Genomic DNA, 21,143 nt, shown 5'->3' on the forward strand with positions numbered 1-21,143 from the left:
ATGTATTGTTTAAGTTTAATTTCATATAAGATTGTGGGCTTAATTTAACTTGGAAATAAAACAGTGTTATATGTACCGATATAATACAACTAGTAAATTTGTTGAACTGTAATGAATTATGAAGTATTTTTTTCAATAATCGGGCTGTTTCCTCATATCGAATTATGATTTCAGTGGTGATTAATAAATAAAAATTTTGTAATAATACAAACTTACGTAATTACAATCCAAAAATCGAATTTTTTTATTAAATCCTGTGTTCCTACAACATTTAAATTGTTTTGATACCTTTTCCGGTGTCAACTGAAATGTACATCTCGGATGATATGACTCATATGATTCAGAAAGCAATAAGCATGTGTGACAAATTACTGCGTGAGTTTGTTTAGTTATATGTATATGTATACTGTATGTATATAGTTTTATATATATAAAACTAATAAGAATTTAATAAAAAAATGAAATTTCTTTGTATTCGTAGTTATTTATAGATGAGTCATAGAAATGTTTAAAATTATACTATCTCTTATATACATGAAAAGTATATACTTAAGTGAAAAATCATTAGGTAATAAAAAATACTTATGCAATGTTTGTAACTTAAAAATCAATAAACATTAAAGTAGCAGTAGTTCTAATTTAAATATTCCAACAGTATTCAAATAACTATATATTAGAATAACTTTATAGCTCTAAATCTAGATTATAATACATCTAGATAATATTAACAACAATCTACCACTAATACAAAGTATTGTAAAAAAATACATTTACTTTTTATCTACATTGCTTAATATCTCAGGAATTGTAACGTTAAGACAGGTAATTGATCTCTGTTATTTTAATAATTGTAATACGGTATATAGAAGGCCAAGTCGAAATTTATAACTAAAGTCATTACCATTAATAAAAAAACCTATTTTTACCATTTTTAAGAAGTAACTTTCTCGAATACAATAACCACATATGCGTACTTTTTGAATACACATGTGCGTATTTCCAGGTATACTTAGTGTACTATTATCATAATAAAAATTTCATACCTGACAAATAAGTAATAATCCAATAAAGCCAAAGGCGCAGACGTTCATGTTGAGACGCATTCCTGAATAATTTTACAGACTATAAAAAATGTTACAGGAAATATAGTTGTGCATATATACATGACCAGGAAATGAATACATTTTTTACTCTAATATTAAAAAAGTCACTATCGGTTATTGACTTGTGTACCGTGATAACGATAACCGTAATAGTACTAATGTGTAGTTCTAACTTTTAACTGTAGAGTATATAGTGTGAAAGTTTTCAATATTGACGATTACACTATTTAACTATGAAATCATCCAGTAACAAATATGCTTAATATTTAATATCGTGATATTTAATACTTCTTCAAACGCCGTATATTACGATACGCTGAATAGTATATCGATTATAATCAATAATAATATGGAAAGGTACAATAAAAAATTATACATCTACAAGTAGGTACAAAGTATCTGTTACTGTAGCCCCGACCTGATCAGTTGTCGCAGTAGCTAGTGAGTGAGTTGCCGAGCTCTGAGTTATCTACTGTGTTAGTTTGTTGTCACTCTTTGTCACTTCGAGTTACGAGACAACACCACCCTGGTAATTAGCGAGTTAAAACGAGCATTTTCTGGCTACCGTACCACGTTTTAAATTCAGTTTTTTCGTTCTTGAGAAGTAGCGATCCATGATTGATTAATCGAGTAAGTGAGTGAGTAAGTGTTATTTAGCTGGTGTACAAATTCAGACTTTCAACACATATCAAATCTACTTTTTGGGCCATTTCAAAAATATAGTTTTAGTATGAGAGTTACAATAAACAATATTCGATAAGCACATTGTACATCTCCTAGACCTCTCATGTCATTTTATTCTATTTCTTTGCTCTCTACCAATGATGTTGACTTGCAGTTGTCTCACTAAACATTCTGGCAGCAAGAAGGACCCTCTTAATGTAGAAAACAGTCGACAGAAGAGAAATTTGTGACCTACACTTTGACTCAAGACACTCTAGAGACCTGACGTACGTGTTTGTTCGATTGCCCTTCAAAAGCAACCAACCTCCCTTCGGAACATCACGTCTCACTGCGGAGCGTAGATTCCAATCTCTAGGACCTATTTTAGCTAGTTCCGTGCTCAGCCCCACTTTCATGAACTTTACACTAGTTTAACGAATGAACATTAATCGCTTGGACATATGAATAAAATGTCAAATTTTGATGGAAACCTAACCTCACTACTTCTTACCCCATCATGGGGCCCTCAAAAAAAGCAAAGAACCAATAAATTACGCACTTTTTTTTCTTCTAGCTCAAAATGTAATAATCTCTCTCTCTCAATAAAAGTTTAATTTCTGGTCACAAGCTGTAGACCAACATAAATGACATCCTGCTCCAATCCTGGATCCAATCCAATCACTGTGTTTTGTTGTAACATCAGGCCAATTTACCGGATCATAAGCGTGCACCCTGACCAGATGTTTCCACTCATCCTCTGGCGTAAATCAACAATCTGTGTGTACAAGCTAAACACTGCCACTGCCACTGTAAACAGTTCTCCTTACCTTGCTATAAAGACTCTCTTCCAACTTGCAGATGTCAAAGTGAAGGTTTTCCCAAGACAGCAGAATTACTGTGATCTCAGATCTGTGTAGATAACGTAATCACTAATACAAATACTGTGGATGATGCACTAGACCTCCAGTTACAATAAAACAGTTTGCTAAATCGTGGTGGCTTTGAATTCCGCAAATGGCCATCTATAATTGCAGCCAGCTTCTTCAGGTTCCACCTCAGGATCACCTCCAGACTCCAGTATTTCTCACGTCTTATTAGATCTTCTACTTCTGATAACTTTTCTTACAAATCAAAATTCTCCTAATTAACTCTCACAAAAAGTAAATTCCTGAGCTACATCGCCAAGATATATGACCCGTGTGAATATTAATCCTCTTGCATAATGCATAATAAAGAAAAATGTCTGATGCAATTGCTATGCACTTCCGGTTTATATTGGGGTGATCCTCATCCCCAAATCTTGCCTCATATTGGGAAGACATTTGTCATGGATTCTGAAATTCAACGCTCTTTTGAATATTATTTTGCTCACCACTTTTAACTACATGCCTTGTCTGATGCAAGGGAAAGCGGATATGCTGCAGTGCTGTATTTTTGGTCCAGTGGTGAAGTTCTAGTGGGTATATTACTTTTAAAACTTTCGTGTAGCTCCCCTAAAACGGGTCACATTGCCATTGCCACTCAACTTATAAAGGCATAGTAACTTTCTCCTCCTAACAACCTCCGGATGTTTTACTCTTGGTTACTTTTTCTGAGGCTATTTGAAAGATCAAGTTTACAGAACCAAATCGCAAGATATGCTTCAGTTGAGACACCGTATTGTAAAATAAGCTGCGTGTATTCCACTAGATGTAATAAACAACCCGTTTTCAGCGTTTTATCATCGGTTGGGATATTGCCAAGAAGCCGAGGGTAAATAATTTCAACACCTCCTATAACAATCTAGGTCGGTGATTTTGTGTTCATATTGCTACTAACCACTAAGCATTTTTAATGTGAAATTAAAGCAACTTCCTGGATTCTCTGCTGAATGTATAGTTTATTATTAAAATATTTGAATCATCACCATGTTTTAAAGGATAAAAGTTTTGAAGTATGGTTTTCGGCATACTTCTTTGCTAGACTATCCCTTTAAAATGGTGTGCATACGCTCACATAAACTTTTTCTCCTCGTGGATCGTTACCATAGAAGAATACCTGGACATTGAATTAAATTTTAAAATAAGTGTTTGTGTACACTAGTCATGTGTAAAGATTTTTAGCTTCGTGTGATATGGTTACAATAAAATTTGCCATTCTGCACTTTCCAAACGATCAGTATTGAAAATTTCGAGCGACGCCATTTTGTTTAGGATTACATTTTTGAGGCCTAGATACAGCATGATGTTTTACTACTTAAAATCTTTAAGATGGTATGCTTAAATTTTTAATTTCCACCGAAGAATCCTTGCGGGCCATCCCCCTGAGGTGGTGAAGAGCTACGTATTAAAAAAATTTAAATTTATGCGTCATATTTCACTGTAAAAAGTGATATGTTTGTACGTTTACGTGAAAAGAAGATATTAGACCGTTTCAATAATTTTCATTACCCCTGTATATACGTACTAATCGGGTTGGTCTAAATATGGAGGAAGAGTCGTTTTATTTAGAGACGAGCATTTATGTGAGTTTTATTGAATAACCTCTAAAACATCCCCCAAAAAGAACCCTGTGATAGATGTACAATAAACCAAGCAGTTGAGGAATAAACCATAATAAATATGACAAAAGTATTTGGAAATAAGATTGGTGAAGGACCAGGATATTGGTTGGGTGATCAACAGTCACAGTAGGAAATATTTATTTACAAATTGGTTTTTGGATACACTTAAAACGTTCACTATTTTGTGTCACATTAAGTCATTTAATGTGGTGTTATCTTAGAGAAATATTTGTCCCTTTTCCAGTGGTGATTGATATTGACGTTGTTATTAATCTAACCTTATGAGTTTTTGTAATCTTCATTCTCGCTTTGGAAATGGCAAAACAATTGTGTGGAGAACGTGTGTGGCAATGGAGTCTGATGTGATTCAGCCATTGTTAATGGGGATTGGAGATAGACCCATGACAAGGTCTATAAGCGGTTCGGGAATGAGTCCTCCACCCATTATGTTCATCAATATGGTCATGACGATGTTCCCGAGGAGACTCACTACTCCTGGCACAAGGTCTGTGAGGACTCCCGGAGTCGCCTCTGGATTCGCCTCGGCTCTCGGTGTTGGTGCTGCCAAACACGTTACCTGTATCAACGTTTGCTTATTACAATGCTTAATTGAGATTTTGTAAAGTTACAATAGTTGTACTAGTAATAGTAGCAATATACTTACTGTTGTGGAGCCCATCAAACTAAATTTAACCTGTGACTCAATAATTGGGAAGTTGACATGTATGTCGTTGGAGTAATTTAAAGACATTGATCGATTTAAATCAAAACTTAGGTAATGCAATAAATAAGCGAAAGCTATAATAAAGCTAATAATAAAGTTTTAAATAAACCTTCTAACAGTCGTTTAACTCTTATTGTACCTATGTGTTATATTTATAGAGACGGAACTATAGTACACATATGAGATTGGGATTAGTTAGCAGACATTTGAAATTATTTTGCGAAAGAACTTTTTTGGAAATGGAAGCTTTGTGCATTTAATATTTCTATTTGAAATTCCTTCTGAGTTTTTTTGTACATCTCTGTATCTTAGATTGAAACATGTTTGTTTTACTGCTGGGTGTGAAATTCTTAACTATTTATTTTTCAAGCCTTTTTAAAGTTGCCGAAAAGTTAATGTCATTTTTATTAAACGCTAATGTAAGAAAAATATTAACTCCAACAAATAAGAAACAAACGTTTCGTTTTGAAACACGTAGTTGAATAATTTGACTCTTAAAACATCAGTTCAGTTTCTAAACTGTTTGCACGTGAAGGTTTATGGTTATGCTTAAAATAACTTTAAATAAAGAAACTAGTCATTCTAAAATCGTACCCTTCACGTCATGGACATAGTCAAGTTACAGATGAATCTTTCTTAGAGACTACTTGATGACGAGTTCTCGTGCAGAAATACACATTAAGCATAAAGAATTTGTAAAAATAATTCGGAAAACGGAAAAAATATGTGTCTACAAATGAATCACATCATTTGTTTTATTTTGCACTTCTTTGTTACACATTATTGCACTTGAAATTGGATTCTGTCGTACTGCAATGTACGTTGTTTACTCTTTAAGGAATAATAAACGTGCGTTACAATGCGTTCAAAAACCTTTTTGGAGACGCAAATTAAGATTCCTTCATTACTGTTTAAAACTGTTTTAGATTGTTGAAAATGATGCAATTTTCCTAAAACACCCTTGATCGGTTTTCCTATCATTTTGGCTTCAAATAATTTGTAGATAAACAAATTGTTTAAACTCCTAATATTAGCGTTTTGTTGCTGATTTTAAAGATTTGTATAAAAAAGCGTTGTTTAATAATTTCTTGCATTTCGTTGTTTTTACGAAGTGAATTTCTTATCTTACTTTTTAACTAGTACAGGATATTAGCATATTATACATGAACGAGCGCATTAATTCAAACCAAAGCTTAGTTTACATGATTGGTCTAAATTAACAATTTTATCTCACAATAACTATAAGAGTAATATAGACATTTAAAATTTTGTTTAAAGGATAGAACACGTAAAAAAATCAAATTAAATACAAATTTTTAACTAACATGCATATGAAGAGTATTAAAAATTAGGCTATTAATAACATCCTTCGTTGAGGTCATGCGAATGGGTTTATATCGGAATAATTGTTATGAGTTTTTCAAGAAAAGTTTGGTAATTTAAGGCACCATTTCTCTAGACTGAAGTAGTAGAAAATAGTTTTTTGACCATTACAAGAGGAATGTTAGGAATTTGAAATTGAAGTTAGGAACACCTTATAATAGTGAAAAAGATTGAAGATAAGGATATAAGTTTGACTGTATTTTCATGAAAGAGGACTAGTGGAGTGACTTCTTTTTTGTGTTTCTAAAAAAATCAATCTACTTATAAAAATGTATTAAAACATATTATTTTTTAAATCATATTTTATTACCAATGTAAAATTCCTAAAAGTCACAAATGAATAAATACGTATCATTGCTTGAGGTTATATAACTCAAACTATGTACATAAGTTGAAAATTTCACATTATTACCTTATCAGTTTTTACATAACTCCTCGTGGAGTGAACAAAACTTTTTCTTTGTTTTATTTATTCAGGGTTATATTAAAGAGATGTGAACTAAAAGTTCAAATTAATTAATAATATTTTCCGACCCAATTCCTTTTGAACTACTACTATTTAAATTGTTATGAAGCGAACAAAAATAATAAGTTTTTGAACCTAAATCTAGCATGTAAGATATTACTCATATAATTTTGAAACTTGAGGTTTTCTAAAAATAGTGAGATAACTTTATATTACTTTTTAACGCCCAGCATCGATTTCGTTTGCCGATACGTCAGAGGAGGGCCTTACAACATGTCTCTGGATTCAAAAGTGAGGAGTGGGTTGGTAAAATATTGCACCTTTTATTTAAAATAAAGGATGAAATTCCTTAGCGTACAGTAAAAACTACTGAACACTTACGTTATTCATGTTTATCAAACTTTGAAATTCCAAGACATAATAATAACGGTATAATAGCAAGTTAAAATGCTTTCGTTAAAGAAAATAAACATGAGGTTCTCTTTAATTACAATTACAACTCCACTGTATTAAAACTACAGACAAATTTAGTTCAGGCACAACTTCAGGTTTAAAGTAGTCGTATTGTGTATTAAATTTAATCTTCATAAGCTTATCGAAAGCACAAGATATTTTGAAACTGCAGTTTTAAGTATTGCAAAAATTAAAATACGGGTCAATGATTTTTTGAAAATAATCATTAGAAATGCGTTATTTATGATGAAATCCATCGTACTCACAGCAAAAATAAGGTCCGTATCTTGATTAAGTGTGATATGTCAGGCCAGTGGCGTTAACACGATTTTCAAATGATTGCCGGATTGAGATAAAATTTTAAATCCGAACAAAAAAGTATTCGTACTAACTCTTAACCTATAATGTTTAATTTATTGTTAGTATAAATTAGATTGTTTCAGATTCTTTAGCGTATTTTATAATATAAATAATTTTTTTCCAATATTTGTTTCTCATTTTGGGGCTCCCGTGAAGGGTCTGAATATAGGTTATAAACCCATTCCTGGGCTAACGTGTTACTATATGGGTTAAGCCATTTTAAGATTTTATGTCTTTAAAATGAATACTCAGACAACCACCCCGTCGTTATACGCTAATTTTTTATCAACTATTAGCTAAAAATTTTAAATATATTGCTAGCTATTTAAAGGTGGTTAATTTAAATTTATTTTATCATAACCCTTACGTAATGTCTTTAGTACACTTGTGTACTATTGTTATTTATTACCCTCCTCTACCTCTGAGCCATAACAGTATACCAACGAATATTTTTGAATGTTGCAATTTTTTTAAGTAACCTAATATTAAATTAAATTGATGTGACTCTGGACACGTCAGTTGCCATAGTACCACAAATAAAACAGTCAAATCGCTTGTACTGAAGTACGATAAGATATTTTCATATTGCGTTATCTTTAAAACAACAAACCGTAAAACCTAAAATTTTGACAGCTACTATGGAAAGGGTCTAATATTATATCTAGGCACCACTAGAACCCGACACAGCCCTACAATCAATACATATCATGCACCACAAAACTCACCACTAACACAGGTATTATCCAGACAGGTGTTAATACACGTGCCATATTAGGAAATTCACAATACAATCACAAAATATTAACGTCCATGTAGAGCGTTTTCTTTTCGTCCCTGTTTCCGCGAGAACCTTCTGCTTCGCCCCGGACTGATATTATCATTCGATTTACGATCTATGATAGCGCAGCAGCGTAATAATAACAATATATGCCGCTATGAACTGGAGTTGGTAGCTCAGTGATGCAGGCGTACTGGCGAGAGTTTGGTTCAGTCTAGGAAAATTTACCAATCTGTTATATTTAAGGATATATGGATTTATTTGTGCTTTTTTATGATAAAAGAATGGGAAACACTAAAATAATGTTAAATTTAAACTAATATGATATGGGCCTACTGATTTTATAACGTAAAAAAGTATAATATGTAAAATGTATTTTTGAAAACATATATTTAAAAAACAGATATATTTAAAAACAATTTAAATATATATAACACATACATATTACGAAATATATTATAAATCTTTATATTTTACGTATTATAAGAACTTAAATATATCATGCATTAATTGTATTCTTCTTATATTTTTTTCTATTATGACACGATTATTATGATGTAGAAATTTCTTTATTCTTGTTTCTGTATAATAAATTTAGTTTTAAATTACATAAGGAATGCAAGCCTTGTTTTTTAACGGCATTAACATTGTGGTTTTAAAACATTGTTGGGTCATTAGGTTAAAATTAATGACAGCCCATTGATGTAATAATATAAACACTGACTTTATACCCACACTCTTTATCTATTTTACCTGGGGGTCTCTATACCTTATAATTATCTGACAGATATTTAACGTTTCTTTACGTGTATTATGATTTTAAAAGTGTCAAAATATGATCTATACTATGAATATTATTGGTTAACGTTTTTAAATCTTTTGATACTCCCTATTTTGACCTCTAACAAACTAGTATGGCTGACGATCGGTTTCTTTCATAGGGAAAATATGTCTATCTATTTCAAGAAATACTAGATTGTGTGCTTATGTAATACAAAGTAGCTTCCGGCTCTTGAATTTTATAACAGTTTAATTAAGCAAAGGAATGGTTTTATATTAGCTTGTAAAGGAAATTACAAGTCCTTCACGATTAAATTGAATTCTGAAATTCCTTCATGGTCCTAAATCTGCCATGGCTGAATTAGTGCTGAATCGGATCCTGTTTCACTGTACTTTCACTATCTGCTTTTGGCTTCTTTCAAATGCTTCTCTCCGATTTTTGGTCAATACCACCTTCGATTTTAATTTAAGGTGGGTGGGAATTCATATATTGTTTATGGCGCCGTTTAAATTAATGAATTTATTGTATTTAAGTGAAAATTATAAAGCGTAAGTTAATATACACGATTACTGTTCGTTAAAATGCCTATTTTTAAATATATTTAGAGCTTTTCGTCTTCAGTTATGGTAAGTTATACAATTAACAGTTTATTCTTAGCCCAAAGGGGTGTATATTAAATATGATGTGCTTAAACACTTTTTAATATTACTCAATGCACCATATAAATAACACAAGGGTCGTAAATGTATTGCATAAGTTGTATTTAATATGATTTTGTTTGATTTCGTCTGTTCAATTACATTAATAAATACACCGAGATAAGAAACAGTTTCTAGTCATACCCTTGTAAATAAGAAATGTTGTTAAAACTTATTCAGGAACAAGCGAAAATTTACTGACTAAACATTAAAAACGTAACGTTCAAACATATATTGTGTGTTATTACTATATGAACCCAGTATGTTTAAGTTTAGATTTTTTCTGAAGAAAATAATGTAAATTTAAGATATATGTTGTACTTTGGGGTAAATTGCTGCTCTGAGAAAAAAATATTATTCTCCTCAAACCATTCCTAAAACATTTAGTACAATTAAAACTACATTAAAAGATATGCTTTTGTAATGAATGTTCAAAACTCTTTATTACATGCCCACTTTCGGTATATGTTCTTATTTACTAAAAGTTCTAAATAAGTTACAATAATTATAAACACCTTCAACCTGTAGAACTTACACTTTCTAAAACTATACATATAAACCATCAAAACCATTATAAAGTTTTTGAAGTAAGTGCTTACCTTTATGTTATTTCAATATTGTATCACAATAGTTTATGAGATCCTTAACATTACTCAATGAAAATGGAAATAAAATTAACAATATTTCATGTCAGTATTCAGTTTTCAGTAATATCGTTTTCGTTATGTACAATCCTTAAAAAGGCTGCTCAATCTCGATCAAATTCGACAAACAAATAGCATATCACTGTATTATAGCTAAAAAACTGCGGTTTTGTTAGGAGAATAAGGTTTATTATGAATGCATTATACAACAAACTACAATCAATTCAATTGTATTGCATTATGAATACAATTGAACTCAATACAATTGAATTTAGTAAACAGAGAGAGCATAATTTCTTTTGAGGTCTGTCTCTTAAAGTATGAATATGTAAGCAAAACACATTCTTGTTCAAGAGCTATGATTATGTTCACATTATTGTAAGCCATTACATGCAATGTTTAAAATTAATATAACACTCCACTAAATGAGAAGCTAAAGTGAAACGTATAAGTTCGGCAAATCAAGATCTACACCGTTGCTTAGGAGTTCGTTTATGGGGAGGTCAAGAATATTTTGAGATCGGTTATGGAACATTTTACTTAAAAAAGGGTTTACTGTAACCATTGGCATAGAAAACCCCCTTAAACGTATATATTGTTTCAAGAGAAATCTTAAGAGTAAGGTTTTTTTAAATTCTTTGTCGATTGGATATTTAAAAAATTTGTAATTAATGTTTATACAAGGGAATGATTGATACAAGAAAAATGTTTATAAAAACGAGTCTTATATTAGTTTTTATTTCCTTTATACATAGAAGTCTTAACAATTCTATAACAAATAACAAAACTATGCTGATATGGTGGGTATATTAACTAATTGATTCAATAAATGAAATCTAAAAAGTTATTATAGTTTTTTAACAGAGAAAATACTTAATGTAAAAATATAACGAAGGTATGATATTTTAGTTCTTAATTTTTACATATCGCAACTGAAAAATCTATTCTGCAAATAAATGTACTCGTACAATTTAAAATAATGTCATTAAAGTTACTAGACATAAAAAGGTTCTTCTTCAAAAAGCAGGGAATATAAAAAGTAAAACTGCAAATAGCCTAAATATTATCCTAGAATAGCCGTGGGAACATTGACGATGTTGAGGAGTTTCGGCACAAGCTGCAAACTCCCCAAAAAGGCTTCTAAACTGTTAAGGCCATTAAGAGCTCCAAGGAGTGTGGTCGCGTCTGTAGCAGGCCCTAGTAAGGCTCCTACTCCCGACAACAAAGAGGACACTAACTGAAGAACGCTTGCTAGAACCAAATTAATTATATCTCCGAGAGTAGATAAGAGACCACCGCCGCCAGAATTTGCACTTTCACAACGGTAACAGCCAACTCTTGGATCTGGTGAGGGAGCTGGCACTGACAGACTCGGGCCCTGAAACACAAAAAATAATTTAGAAAACGACACAAAACAGGGCCCGGTCGTGACTCTTTGAACACAAATTATTTCAAAATCAACTTAGGAATTTCAAGAATATTTGATATAGTAAGAGAGGCAAGGGCAGGTTCTGTTGTATATGAACACAGGTTACTTGCAGATAAACTCTATGACAAAAATTGAAGAAGACTTTTGGTAGAGGTCAAAATGAAAGGGCATCAAAGGGATAAGAGAACCACATGGCAACATTTTTAAAGTCATATATTATAACACTATAAAAACCAACCGACTCATAAATTATAGTTATTCCAGTATCAGACATAGGGATAAAGAATCCGAAAAAAGTGACTGATATTCTAAGATTCTTCAAATAGTTACTTGATGTTACTGTAACCACCTGTAAGCAGTCTTGAGGCTTGGTTTAAATGTCAAGCTAAATATATACAACACGAATAAAAAAACTCTTTTGCTAATGATTTCAATGCCTTTTTTAATCCTACTCTCACAAAAATAGCGATTAATATCTTACTTTATTCTTTAATCAACTTTGCGTCCTTAGGCAATGCGAATTCTTTCTCGTATACGGACTGTTGATGCTTGGTTTTTATCTCCATCTGTATAAATAAACTGTTGGAATGTCAAATTTGCTTTTAGTTGGTTATCTTTGCAGAGTGAGGTCAGTTTTGGCTTGTTTACTACCTTTTCTAATTCTCAATGAATATAATTGGGATTTTTAATTGATTAAAAAAACATTTGTTTAAAGGTTTTAACCTTATTGTTTGTATATTTTATGTTAAATTTGTACCAGAAAAACTGTGAAAACCACTATAATGTACACATTAAAACAGTTTGACGTTAATGAATACAGATCATCCTAATACGGCATTTGGGATATTGAGCAGATTGAGGTATTTAAGAACGATCTGAAAGCTCCCTAAGAAGCGTTCTATGGCCAGAGTCATGTCCAAACTCTCAGGTTTTCCCTCAGACGAAGGGGCGGAGACACATATGCTCTGGAACATAAAGGTCGAAAAGTCAATTTGAAGTGGAAATTACAACTCGACTCTTCGCCAGCATATATCTACGGGTAATTTGAGAAATACATGAGTCTTGAAATAAATGAAGACCTACTAAAAAATAACAATTTGAACCAATTTATATTATTTTAGGTCGACCATAGTCTACGTCACACTGATACAGAAAGTACAGTTCCTTCTTTTTACATTAGAATAGAATTCCTTGCCGCACTAGGAATTAATTTTAAAAACATTGAAAATGTAGGGCTTTAATAATCTAGAATGTGCGTTGAGAAAATTTACTTTATTGAGTGTGAATGAACATGAAAGTATTTACAAATATACTTCAGTTGGTTGGACCCTGTTGTAGGTGTGTCAAACTAAATGTTCATCCCAAAAGGGAGAAGGGGAACGGAAGCAAATCACGAAGTTCAAGTATTGTTCCTTGACTTCCAAGATATGCCTCCAAGGCGTTAACCCCGTTGAGTGCTCCCAAAGGTGTAGTAACATCTGCTCTCTGCACACTTGGCCCACCAGGGATGGGCATTCCTTCAGAGCACAACTGCACACATTTTACAGTAAGCGTTAAAAAGGAGTTAACTCGAGTAGGAATTTTAACCAACTAGACTGTCTGAGTCCTGATCAACAAAGTCTAGAAAAGTATATTACTCAGCTTTGACACGGTTGTATTTATTTTTATATTTATATTTCATAGGCACATAAAAAAGAAAATTTATTTTGCTAGGATTAGATTTAACGAATACCTGCAAATACAAAGCGAAACTGAACAAATTCAACATAACTACGAGTTAATAATGGTAAAAAATGACACAATCCACAACCGAATACTGAAAAGAAGTGTTAGTTTTGGAACTACTTCCGAGTACAGAGATTGACCTCCACCTACATGCTACATCTTAAGGGTTCCAACCAAACCCTAGAACTGAAATGTAAAAGGCATATATTGACGACCTATCATCCTTTTTTCAATCTTTATTTTGTTTGTGTAAGCTTATTTTAAGTATCGTTCTTTTCCGAGTTCAAACTAAGTGTTAGAATAAATTATTATTGCGTACATTTACGCTCCATTCTCCAAATTCTCTGGTTAGTAATGGTTCTCTGTCGACATGTCCTTCTTAAAATCGTTTCGTCTGTCATATCTCTTGGTAGAAAAGTCCTACAGTATTCATGCTTAATAAATATTTTCCTAATGGGAAGAAGGAATAACGTGATTGATTTTAGTGTAAAAAGGTTTAACAGCAATCCGTCCGTTTGTGTGATAATGCTTTCTTTACGCTCTGCCGGGTTCTTCTAAAATCCGTTATATCAGTTTTATTTACCGCGTATGTAAGAGTGCTTAAATTATTAAAATTAAACATCTTATTTTGTGATTGAGCATACATTTTTTCACAGTTGTATAAACAATAGAAATTGAATATCTAAGCTGTTTCAGAATATTAATCTTACTTAACAAATGATCAGATAAATTCATAATCAGTGAAATAAAGGAAATGTTTTTGGAAAAACCTTATGGGTGTTGATACAATTACAATAATTTCACTTTTATAACTGACATTTACCGAAGTTAGGAAATTAAATAACGCGAACTCTCTGAAACTTTGCAAATCTGCATTTCAGAAACAATATCAGGTAATAAAGTTTTTTGATCTAACAAATATAAACTGATATTTTCTTATAATGTATTGCAACTCACAATTTTGAAATAATCTATCACTTGAAGATAGATAATAATCTAAATTCAGTTACTAAGTACAATTCTATCTCAAGAGTATTAATTTAATAAGTGTTAAAATTAATTTTAGTCAAAATAAAGAATTACTAAGTTAAGTAAATAAAGTATAAATAAGTAATAACAAGTAAAATTTAAACAGAGTTGAATAAATTATGATGAAGAAAGTGTAAAAAATTTCATTAGGAAGAACATTCACTTAATTAAACTGAACTCTCTAAGCAAAATATTGTATAATTCATACAACAAGTTCTATGACGAGTGATTTTAAAAGGTTAAAATTCAAATAATTTTAGTTTGTTGAAATGTGTATTTTTTTAATAAATTTGACTTGCACGATTTCAAATTTCGAATTCAAAAAACCTAATGTTATTGAAAATTATTCTAAATCTTTCCTTTTTTCGTTAATGGACCTGAAGCTTATACTACACTCCTGGACAAAATTATCGCAGCACTTATTAAATTCATTTTATAAGTTATTAATAAATCTCTAAACATGCTGTAAAAATATATTTAAGAGAAAAAGACAAGGAAAACTCAATAGAATCTGTGTATGGTTAGTTATGTCAAGATTTAATGAATAAAAAATTATAATTTAATATGAATTAATTTATCCATTTAACTACTTACGTAATTTAACACATTATAATTATTCCACTTTATTTGAAAGTTAATTTCCCCTTATTTAGTAACGGGTATTACCCCCTCTTGCCTGAATCACTTCCAGGAGCCTCATAGGCATACCTTCAATGAGGTGCTGGATATCTTCAATAGCTTTCCCTGCCACTCCTCTTTTACAGCACGTTCCAGCTCTGCAAGGTTTGCTGAAGGTGGATTTCTAGCACGTGTTCGTTTTTTTAGTGTCCCACACATACTCTATTGGGTTTTAATCAGGGCTTCTTGGTGGCCACTCCAGGGTAGTGATACCAACCTCTCTTAAGTAGTCTGTCACTGCTGCGGCACTGTGTGGTCTGGCGTTATCGTGCATTAGCACAAACTGAGGGCCAACGAAAGGTGCAAAAGGTACAACATGTTCTTGTAGTATAGTCTCTACATACCTAGGAGCATTTAGAGCTGGTCTAGCTGTTGTTACTAACTCTGTACACGCCTCATAATTAATTCCTCCCCAAAACATAACAGAACCACCCCCAAAAGGTACCTGAGGTGAGAAACAGGCCTGAGCGAAACGTTCTCCACGCCTTCTCCATACACGCTCTCGTCCATCCGGAGACCTCAGACTGACTCTTGTTTCATCAGTGAAAAGGACTGCCTTCCAATCCTCCACAGTCCAATTGACATGATTTTGAACAAACCGTAATCTCATTACTCGATGCCTTCTGGTGAGAAGTGGGCCTCTGGCAGGTCTTCTGCTGCTCAATGTGCCTTCATGGAGACGTCGGCGTATAGTTCTACTTGTAACTTGGACATTTCGACTTGTTCTTAACATTGCTTGCAGCTCTGTACTTGTTGAAGTACGATTTCTTAATGCGTTTAGCCTTACAAAACGGTCGTCAGCTTCGCTTGTAGCCCGAGGACGGCCCTGACCTCGCCTCCTATTGTCGCTCCTGGTTTCTTGAAACCGCTGAACCACTCTCATAACAGTTATGTTGTGTATGCCAAACAAAGCAGCAAATTCTCTATACGAACGCCCCTGCTGTACAAAAAAAACCTTATTCTAGCCGCTTCTCTCGGTGTCAAGAATCGAAGCATACTGCTGTTGCACTTCCACCACAAAGTAAACTCAGGCGCAGACTGAGAGGAGAAATGTCATTACCCTGATAAACATTTTCAGTGAGTCACATTATGGAAAAGAGCAAGGTTGTACATGTCCACATAACGCATTATTGGAATTCTGTAATCATTAAGATAAGATAATTACATTAGATAAGGATAAAAACTGGCCACAATATCTCCTTTATCAAGCTAAGAATCCTGAGTAACAATATGAGACAAATAAGGTATTTTTATAAGTAATAAAAGAAAAGTATTTAGTGCTGCGTTAATTTTGTCCAGGAGTGTATTTTGTTATTACAATAGTCTGGATTGTAAAGATTCAGGATATCGTGTCTTAGCAGTCTCACTTACGTATTACCTCCAAGTATGAAAAGTGTTGGTGGTGACCGGTAATTATTGAAGTGCAGCAATCGTCTGCTCACCCGGATGGACGGACGGCTAGTGACTGCCGAAGTTTTCACGAGGACTAGGGGTGATACTGGATTCTGGGGTCCAGAAGGATCATGTCCCAAGGATGTTCTTTTCCATAACTATCCTAGCCAACATTCATCTGCCTTTCATAGAGAGGTGTGGAACCTGTCTCTTGAAACATCTTCTGCTTAGTCCTTCATGATTCAGCACCCGGTATTGTGATGTACAGCCAACTCCTAAATGAAGTCTTTCACGAATACGATCTCATCGTGGATGGGGTGGTCCGGATCGACGTTTTTGTGGCGCAGCAGGGTGGCCAGCACAAGTTCGGTGTCAGCTGGTCGGTTTGCTATGTAGTCCTCCAGGTAGCGATCTCATATGCTATTCTGGTCACCGGCCGCTAAGTCATTGGTGCCGCCGATCAGTATCTCGCAGCGGACCCTGTTCTAGAAGACTGTCCAGACATCACGTCCTCGAGCTGCCAAGCGCCGAGCTTGTATATGCCACCAACTGAAGAGCTCTGGGAGGTCATCGTCTTGAGCATACCCTTGATGTGACGAGTGTAGCTATCATCTCAAACAAATACCGGATCTGATGTGGGGCATGAATGTTTTGGTTGGTTGTAGCTTAATACTGCAAGAATTGTTTCTGAATACCAGTGTTTTGAGTTTGTTATTTGTATATGCTGCCGTTCGGACTTCTGTGCATTTCAAATGTAAGCATTTCATAAATACATTAAGGGGGATTGGATTTTTCAACCCTCCCTCATGACAAGCCTTCAACCCTCAACCCTTCGAATGAACAAGTCTTCAGCTGACGCCTTAAATATTGATCAACTTCAAGATTTACTTGACTTTTGATTTTTCGACTTCAAGAGATTCAATGGTTCTTTTAAGTGAGTTTACAAGCTCGGTATGTTAAACATGTGGTTCTTCCGGTAGGCTACACTGCGTTCTGTAGTCTGCTAAATCGGACGCGGGGTGCTCTGATGAGCTGAGAGGAGAATCACTCCGGTCAGCGCAGTCCACAGTCGAGGAAGTTCGGGCGGTGTCGTTTACGAATTGTGATGTATTGGCGGGAAACATCACATCTGTGTGCTGCAGCAACGTGTTTCCGGTTCAATGGTGTGATTAAGCAGCTTATCAGTCTGCATTCATATTTTTTTAAATATCCCGGGAGCGATTTTATCAAGTAGACGTATTGTCCTTCACATGCCCTGATCTCCCTTACAGATTCTAACACTTAATAAACTTTAAACCTGTCCTCGTCTTCACCTTGATATTGATGACAATTTTCACCGTTGTTTTCTTTTTTCATTACTTTCATGTACCCAATGTGAATTATTGTATACTGAATATAACAATACCAACTAATTATTCATCACTCGAATTATCTTCCTATAGTCACCGAATAATTTTTAAGAAAATTTCCGTAGAACATAGAAACAAATATAAGTGATAATAGTTTCTAGTACTATTTTAATATGTTACGTGTTTTCTTCATTACAAACAAGTTGGAAAACGTGACACAGATTGTACTGATACCTGATGAGAGTACCATTGCCAAGTATCACACATAAATATCTACTGTGTAACTGGATTAGGTAGAAAAGTTGTTAAAACTTTATGTTATTCTTAACTATATTCTAGCTACATACTTAATCAACATAAATAACTACCAATGGTCTTAATAATTTGTCAGTAGCCCAATTAAATTTAAGGATCATCAACATTTCAATAACTGTATTAATAATAATGAATTTGAAATAAAGAAAGAGCTTAATTAATTGCTATATTTCCATTTCTGTTTTTATTGTTAATACAACTAGATTTATAAGGAATAAACATAAAGCACTACCATTCTCTAAAGTCGTTCACATTATTTGAGGTTACTACTGTTAAACATCACTGTCTTGTTACTACAAAACAGTACTTACATTTAGAAAAAGAGCTTAAAAAGGTGTTAGGAACGGAATGCAACCTTCACACGCATAAAGAATTTTTCAAATTGACTAAACGTGCGTTAGATAAAATAAACGTTAAGAATCTTTATTTAGAATTTTTTTAAATTTCTTAACAATGATTAATTTTTATCCAGTTTATTATAAAACTACACTTAATCAAATGAGTAGGTAGACAGGGTGTAATACATTGATAGTGCATTGTTTACGTCTAACTACAGATTAACAGTATTTATCAAATATTCTCACCACAAACAACGCTAAGGCGATGACGGCAACGCATAGGGGCCGCGCCATCTTGAGTGACAGTCAATAAACTTAGTATCTTTCTCGAGAAGCATCTGTGCTTCGTTGCCACGCCGCTCTTATCAGCAGTTGGTGATAGTGGGAAAATATTGTACACTCAATTTTACGAGTCGCTACTTTATTGTGTTATAGTAAATTATACGCAACGCAGTGTGATTCAGTAAGAAGACTGTTTCCAAAAAGGTTATGTAAAATGTGAAAAACGGATATCGCGTTAAACGTATTAAGGAGTTTCATCGGTTTTTATTACGGCTGAGAAACAGGTTATTTAAAAATTATCTTTAAATTTGTCTTTTGTATTATCAGTTCTAAACAGATGGGTATTGAATACGGATAGGTTAGTTCATAATAGTTTACGTATAATAATTAATGATACATAATTAACGTAAAATAAAACATTTACAATATTTAGTGTTTTATTATCTTGTATTTTTAAGTGTAAAGGAAATATATGTACATTGTTTTATTAAAGATTATTAATACTTCCTTAAGAACAGAATTTACTTCATTTTTTATCCCATCCAAAATAATTTAGAATAATATCCAAATACGAAAAAATAGGTTAAAATTTGTTTAATATTATTGTATAGCTATTATTTGAAAACTTATATTTCAATGTGACTTCTTTAACAATATTGAAAGGTATCTTATCTGAGTTATATATATATATATATATATATATATATATATATATATATATATATATATATATATATATATATATATATAGCGTGTTTAAAATAGCATCCATCTTAGAACATAGCAGACGAATATATCAAATTTGCACAGTGTTGTACGGCTATCTTAAATAGCTTGTATGCTACAACCATCACATATATTGGGGTGAGTGGAGTATACCATGAAAGTCTTAAATGCATGCTTAGGTCGATATGCATATAAAGGTCTGCATATATTATGAGACAAGAATGCCACAAATCAAACTTCATAAACTTTAGCCATTAAAAGCTGGCGGCTGTTGGAATAAGTTCAATATTGAACCTTCAAATAACTGCTATTTTGTCTTAGGTGTCATTTTATCAGAACATTTCAACGTTGTATGTATTGAATTTAGTAAAACTATGAAAAACTTAAGTTTATAATTCTGTTTTTTTTTTTTTTTTTAAGAATATTTGTGTGTTTCCAGAAATTTTAAACACTCCTTCGTATATAAACCATACTAAGGAAATCAAAAATCATAATTTAACGAGAAATAAACTTGAATATCTGTTTATAATTCAGTTTTATTTAGCAATTCTTCAAATTATTTTAGTATTACTAATAAATTTACTGGTATTATCAACATGTGCATTATTCGCTGCTCTTAATTACACTATGCACATACCACTATGACTACTAGACGTAGTGGGAGGTTTCCCATTGCTGGATATTAACTGTCCACGTGAATGGTATTATCAATAGGTCTTCTGGTAGAAACAAGCAGTTGAAACACTACTGCCATGGAAACGCAGGATGTGTTTATTTACCTCCTATTCTATCTCAACGTTATGACTGGATCGTAATAATAACTAAAACAACGTTTAAAGGTATGCTTTATAGTTGTGGAATTTCCACCTATATGATGGGAGAGACGGAGTACAAGGGCGTCGATATAAAGCTCAAGTTCACTGAAATTTGTCTTTTAGTACATAGTACATTTTTATTACTGCTGACTTTTGGTATGAGTTTACTGATTCACTATTCTCTAAATAGTTTTACAAAAATATTATATACTTGCAATGCATTTTCGGATATATTCTTAAACTGTCGGTGAAGAATCTAAATTTAATCCTATATATCCGTACATCAAACACCACATACAACGTATTTAGCGAGTGTTGAATAAAAATGAAAATAAAGATCTTTTTGAGACGCTTGTTGCATTGACTTTTTCATAGCCTTCTTGATTTTTCATTTCTTAGACAAAATGTTCCACATTTCAGTGCCTATAATCAAGCCCCTTAATTTAGTCATAGCCATAGGAAAGTTATAC

At 32.8% G+C, this 21,143-nt stretch overlaps 1 protein-coding gene and 1 long non-coding RNA gene across 5 annotated transcripts in view; one reads left to right on the top strand and one right to left on the bottom strand.

Annotated features, from left to right (window-relative positions):
* LOC124366029 overlaps positions 1–21,143 on the top strand; it is an 85,080-nt gene that overhangs the window by 31,921 nt on the left and 32,016 nt on the right. The window lies entirely within an intron of this gene.
* On the bottom strand, positions 4,430–19,598 carry LOC124366028. 4 transcript variants are annotated; one of them, XM_046822230.1, is made up of 2 exons: positions 19,097–19,588; positions 4,430–4,885 (listed from the first exon to the last, which is right to left on the bottom strand). In XM_046822230.1, the coding sequence occupies exons 1-2, from the start codon at positions 19,142–19,144 to the stop codon at positions 4,676–4,678; spliced, it is 258 nt and encodes an 85-aa protein (XP_046678186.1). In that variant the 5' UTR covers positions 19,145–19,588; the 3' UTR covers positions 4,430–4,675. The 4 variants fall into 4 exon arrangements, with proteins under 4 accessions (XP_046678186.1, XP_046678187.1, XP_046678184.1 ...); XM_046822231.1 differs by lacking the exon at positions 19,097–19,588 and adding an exon at positions 8,420–8,799; XM_046822228.1 differs by lacking the exon at positions 4,430–4,885 and adding an exon at positions 11,302–11,973 and having other exon boundaries at positions 19,097–19,587.

This window comes from Homalodisca vitripennis, chromosome 7 (genome assembly GCF_021130785.1).
Source record: "Homalodisca vitripennis isolate AUS2020 chromosome 7, UT_GWSS_2.1, whole genome shotgun sequence".
NCBI classification, from domain to species: domain Eukaryota; kingdom Metazoa; phylum Arthropoda; class Insecta; order Hemiptera; family Cicadellidae; genus Homalodisca; species Homalodisca vitripennis.

Bases quoted from the DNA above. Each gene is read 5' to 3' on its own strand.
- LOC124366028 (XM_046822228.1), bottom strand. From the start codon at position 19,144: ATGGCGCGGCCCCTATGCGTTGCCGTCATCGCCTTAGCGTTGTTTGTG. The intron at 11,974-19,096 runs GTGAGAATATTT...TTTGTGTTTCAG, and splicing joins TCGCCTTAGCGTTGTTTGTG to GGCCCGAGTCTGTCAGTGCC.